Source organism: Capsicum annuum, chromosome 11 (genome assembly GCF_002878395.1).
Source record: "Capsicum annuum cultivar UCD-10X-F1 chromosome 11, UCD10Xv1.1, whole genome shotgun sequence".
NCBI classification, from domain to species: Eukaryota; Viridiplantae; Streptophyta; class Magnoliopsida; order Solanales; family Solanaceae; genus Capsicum; species Capsicum annuum.
The window spans coordinates 25,096,047-25,101,884 of NC_061121.1; the positions used below are offsets into that span (position 1 = coordinate 25,096,047).

Below are 5,838 nucleotides of genomic sequence, written 5' to 3' on the forward strand. Positions count from 1 at the left end.
AAAAGAGGATGTAGCAACTATCGTACCAAGTCCATGACAAAATTCGAGAGGTGCACATCAACCATATGCATAAAATCCATTATATTTCATTCCATCCCCCCAATATCCTATTTACAATGTACAACCATATGCTCGGGCTCCTTCTTACCCGCAATGGAATGCACCAGCCATCCAAAATCATCCACCAATCTCGTAAATTCAAAAAGGCCCTCCTAGGTCTAATTTTTGACCTAGAGCAGACTACAAAAGGGATAACATGAGCAAAGATAGTTTCACTCCTATTGGAATATCTTGCACCAATTTATTTCATAGGCTGAGGAAAATGAATGTTCTAAACCCAATTGAGAGAAGGATCCCAAATCCTCCTCTGAAGAACTTGGACTATTCTAGAAGATATGAATACTGTTCTGATGCCCCAGGGCATGACACGGAGAAATGTTGGTATTTGAAAAGAGCCATTCAAGAGCTGATTAATACCCAATTGATCATGATAGAAAGTCCAGATGGTCCAAATGTCAATCAAAATCCGCTGCCAGATCATAATGTAACAAACATGCTCGAAGTGATACTCAATGATGAAGATGCTACAATATCATTCAAGATGATCATTAAAATTAAAACTGATTTAGAAAAATCAGCAAATGCTGTAGATTTGACAAAATAAAAACTTGCAGAAGCAGATGTGGTAATAACAAAGCCCAAATTATTCAATGTCCCCTTGATAGTGGGGAAAGAGATTTCAGAAAATGTTGGATCAAGACAAGTAAAACCAAAGCTCATTGTTCCTGGAAGATCTCCCAAGCCTCTCTTAATCATAAAAGGAGCTCCCATAGCTCCCATTGTTATTAAACTAGTGTCACAGTTGCCTATGGTTAATACCAAGGCAGTCCCTTTGAACTATGATCATGTTATGGTAATGCACAAAGGGAAAGAAGTGATTAAAGATGTGGATGAAGTAGGGGGATTAACTCAATCTGAAAGATGTTATGCCCCAGTAGAGTTAAGAAAGAATAAATAATGTAATAAAGAATGAATGACATTCAAGAATCCTGTTACTGATAAAGAAGCTGAAGAATTCTTAAACAAAATAAAACTGCCAGAATATTCTGTTGTGGAACAATTGAAGAAGACACCAACACAGATTTCTTTGTTATGTTTATTAATACATTTAGAAGAACACCGCAAGGCTATAATGAAGATTCTTAATGAAGCATGTGTTCCCAGTGAGATTAAAGTGAATCAGCTGGAAAAAGTTATTCAAAGGATCCTTGAAGCAAATAATATTACTTTCTTAGATGATGAATTACCTATGGAAGGTACTGGACATAATAAGGGTCTCTACATTACTGTGAAATATGAGCATTCCATCATCACTCGACTGTTAATTGATGGAGGATCAGGCGCTAACATTTGTCCTATGACAACTTTGCAAAAGTTGTATGTTAATGTAGAAAAAATTCGACCTAACAATGTATGCGTCAAGGGTTTTGACGGATCAAAAACTGATGTCATGGTGAAATAGAATTCATATTGACAATCGGGCTTGTGGATTTTGCTATGGATTTCCAAGTGCTAAACATTGATGCTTCATATAATATGTTATTGGGAAAGCCATGGATTCATAGGTCTAAAGCAGTCGTATCAATGATGTATCAAATGGTCAAATTCGAATGTGACAGGCAAGAGATAGTCGTTCATGGTGAAGGAGACTTATCCATGTACAAAGACTACTCTGTTTTCTCCATCGAAGCAGATACTGCAAATAGGGTATTGATTAATCAAACTTCTGAGGTAGTGGCTGTTGAGCATATCCTCGAGAGATATATCATCGCAAGACCATAATTATCCTCTGTATCTATTATGGTAGTGAATGAAATATTAAAGCATGGTTTCGAACCTGGAAAAGGTTTAGGGATGTTTTTGCAAGACAGGGTTCATCCAATAAACCTCCATGGAAACCTTGGTACTTTTGGTTTGGGATACATGTCCACTGCTGAAGATATAAAAAAGGCTAAAAAGCATAAGAAAGAGTCATGGACACTTACCAAGACGATACCACCACTTCACAAGTCTTTCATAAAAGTCAATGATGTTGGGTCCTCCAAGTTACCTGTTGCAGAATCAATGAATGATGATGATACAAAGTTGATTGGCCTTTTTTAGAATATGTTCATTGAAGCTGATATGGTTGAAATTAGAAAAGTTACCAGCAATGCAGACGTGCAGTTTGTCGGCCCTGATATCCAACTTAACAATTGGAAGGCCACTCCTCTCCCTATTGTGAAGAAATCTTGGTAGTTTGTTTGTTTTTCTTACAGTCTTAGTAGTTTGTTTGTTTCTTCTTCTGTAATTTGAATCATTCTAGGATTGTAATTCAAATCTTTAAACTTAGTATTTTAGGTTAAAACTCTTTCTATCTTTGTTTTTAATAAAGTGTAGTCTCCTTTCATTTTATTTTAAGTCTGATTTTTATTTATTTATCTTCTATCATACAGTTCTTTCTATGCTGATTCTAATGATATGACATGCATGAAAAATTGTCAACCAGATTTAAAAATCCAATCAAATTTTGAAATAATGAATAAAGAAGATGAATACGATGAAGGAGAAGCATTTGAGGATATAAGCAAAAATTTCAAACAGTTTGAGAATAAGACAAATCCCAATTTGGAGGAAACTGAGGCGATCAATTTAGGAGATCATAAAAATATTAGGGAGACTAAGATAAGTGTACATGCTCAACCATAACAAAATAAATCTATAATTGAAGCTTTTTATGAGTATAAAGACATCTTTGTGTGGTCTTATGATGATATGCTCGGTTTGAGCACTGATTTGGTAGTTCACAAGTTGCCAATTGATCCTGCTTTTCCTCCTGTCAAGCAAAATCTAAGAAAGCTAAAAACTGATATGAGTGTAAAAATTAAAGAGGAAATCACGAAGCAACTTGAGGCTAAAGTCATTCGAGTGGCCTAATATCCTACTTCGTTGGCAAATATTGTCCCTGTTCCAAAGGAGGACAACAAAGTTCGGATGTGTGTTGATTATCGTGATCTAAATAAAGCGCATTCGAAAGATAATTTTCCACTTCCCAATATCCCTATTTTATTGGACAATTATGCCAAACATGATCTTGCGTCTTTTTTGGATTGTTATATAGGGTATCATCAGATCATTATGGATCTAGAAGATATGGAAAAGACATCATTTATTATGCGATGGGGGACACATCATTATCTAGTCATGCCTTTTGGACTAAAGAATGCTGGGGCAACTTACATGAGGGCAATGACCACAATGTTTCATGACATGATGCACAAAGAGATTGAAGTTTATGTAGACGACGTGATCATTAAGTCAAGAGAGCAGTCTGACCATGTCAAGGATCTAAAAAAATTCTTTGAAAGGCTTTGGAGGTATGATCTCAAACTTAACCCATCAAAAATATTTTTGGAGTTCCATCAAAAAAACTCTTGGGGTTTATAGTCTGTCGCCAAGGCACTGAGTTAGATCCTTCAAAAATAAAAACTTTTCAAGATTTACCTCCACCAAAGAACAAAACAGAGGTGATGAGTTTACTTGGAAGGTTGAATTATATCAGTAGATTTATTGCCCTGCTTACGACAACCTATGAACCAATATTCAAGTTGTTGAAGTAAAATGCTAAAGTTGAATGGCTTGAAGAATGTCAAGAGGCATTTGACAGAATTAAGAAGTACTTGTTGAATCCGCCTATCTTGGTTCCTCCAGAGCCAGGAAGACCCTTGATATTGTACATGTCTGTGTCAGACAATTCTTTTGGTTGTGTATTAGGTCAACATGATGTTACAGGAAGAAAAGAACAGGCCATATACTACCTTAGCAAAAAGTTTACCATTTATGAGGCTAAGTACACACTTCTTGAGAAGATGTGTTGTGCATTAACTTAGGTAGCTCAAAAGCTGAAACATTACTTACCATCTTATATGACTTACCTCATCTCTCGTATGGATCCTTTAAAGTATATTTTCTAGAAGCCTATGCCCACAGGCAGACTAGCGAAATGGCAGATGTTGCCCACAGAGTTTAATATTGTCTATGTGACATGAACTGCAATGAAAGCTCAAGCTTTAACAGATCATTTGGCTGAAAATCCTATAGATGAGGAGTATGAGCCATTAAAGACTTATTTTCCAGATGAAGAGGTATTGTATGTTGATAAGTTTGTTTCTGAATATTGCCATTCAGGCTGTAAGTTGTTCTTTGATGGAGCTGCTAATGTAAAATGAGTGGGGATAGGAGCACTTCTTATTTCTGAATCAGGACAATATTATCCTATAACAGCCCAACTTTGATTTTACTATACCAATAATATGGAAGAATACGAAGCTTGCATTCTGGGATTGAGATTAGCTATTGACATGTGGGTCCAAGAACTGTTGGTATTAGGAGATTCAGATTTATTAGTCCACCAAATCCAAGGAGATTGGGAGACTCATGATTCGAAACTCCTACCATATAGAGGTTGTTTGCAAGATCTTTATCAATGATTTATATCAGTAAAGTTCAAACACATTCCCAGAGCTGATAATGAGATTGCTGATGATTTGGCGACCTTATTTTCGATGCTTCAACATCCCGACAAAACTTATATTGACCCTTTGCATATACAGATTCATGATCAACATGCATATTGCAATATGGTTGAAGAAGAACTTGATAGGGAACCATGGTTCTATGATATCAATGAATATATTCAGACTGGAAAATATCCTGTACATGCTGATGGTAATCAAAAGAGAACTATTTGATGTTTGTCTAGTGGATTTTTCTTAAGTGAAGGAATCTTGTATAAGTGGACTTCTGATTTGGGATTTCTGAGGTGTGTAGATGCTAAAGAAGCTTCAAAAATCATGACTGAAGTACATTCTAGGATTTGTGGACCACACATGAGTAGGTATGTTTGGGCAAAGAAAATATTTCGAGAAGGTTATTATTGGCTCACCATGGAGTGAGATTCCATTAATTTTGTTCATAAATGTAATGAATGCCAGGTACATGGATACTTGATACATTCCAATCCATCTGAGTTGTATACAATGACTGCTCCATGGCCTTTTGTGGCTTGGGAAATGGACGTAATTGGACTAATTGAACTAGAGGCTTTGAATGGACATAGGTTCATCTTAGTAGCCATTGATTATTTCACGAAGTGGGCAGAAGCAGCGACTTTCAAGTCAGTGACCAAGAAAGTAGTGGTTGATTTTATTCACTCCAATATTATTTGTCGGTTTGGCATTCTAAAGATAATTGTCACTGATAATGCTACAAATCTGAACAGTCATTTGATGCAAGAAGTGTGCCAACAATTTAAAATTATGCATCGAAATTCTACTCTTTATCACCCAAAGGCAAATGGGGTTGTAGAAGCTACCAACAAGAACTTAAAGAAAATACTTTACAAGATGGTGCAGGGTTCCCGACAATGGTATGAAAAGTTACTTTTTGCTTTGTTGGGTTATTATACTACAGTTTGGATTTCAATTGGTGCAACTCCTTACTTGTTGGTATACGGAACCGAAGCAGTTATACCTACGGAGATTGAAATTCTATCTCTTTGAGTAGTTGTAGTAGCTGAAATTGATGATGACAATGGGTCAAGGATCGTTTAGAGCAATTAAGCTTGATTGATGAAAAAAGATTGACTTCAGTATGTTATGGACAACTATACCAGAAGAGAATAGAACGAGCATATAACAAAAAGGTGCATCACAGACATTTTGAAGTTGGTACTAAGACGCATCCTACCTCATCATATTGAAGCTAAAGTCAAATTTTCTCCTAATTGGCATGGACCAT

The 5,838-nt window shown here is 36.1% G+C and overlaps 1 protein-coding gene across 1 annotated transcript; it reads left to right on the top strand.

The window, feature by feature from the left end:
* The first annotated feature begins 4,094 nt into the window (after positions 1-4,094).
* Positions 4,095-5,600, top strand: LOC124888808 (uncharacterized protein K02A2.6-like). Its single transcript, XM_047400097.1, has 2 exons — positions 4,095-4,259; positions 5,034-5,600. Exons 1-2 carry the CDS (start codon positions 4,095-4,097, stop codon positions 5,598-5,600), a joined length of 732 nt encoding a protein of 243 aa, XP_047256053.1.
* The last annotated feature ends 238 nt before the right edge of the window (positions 5,601-5,838 follow it).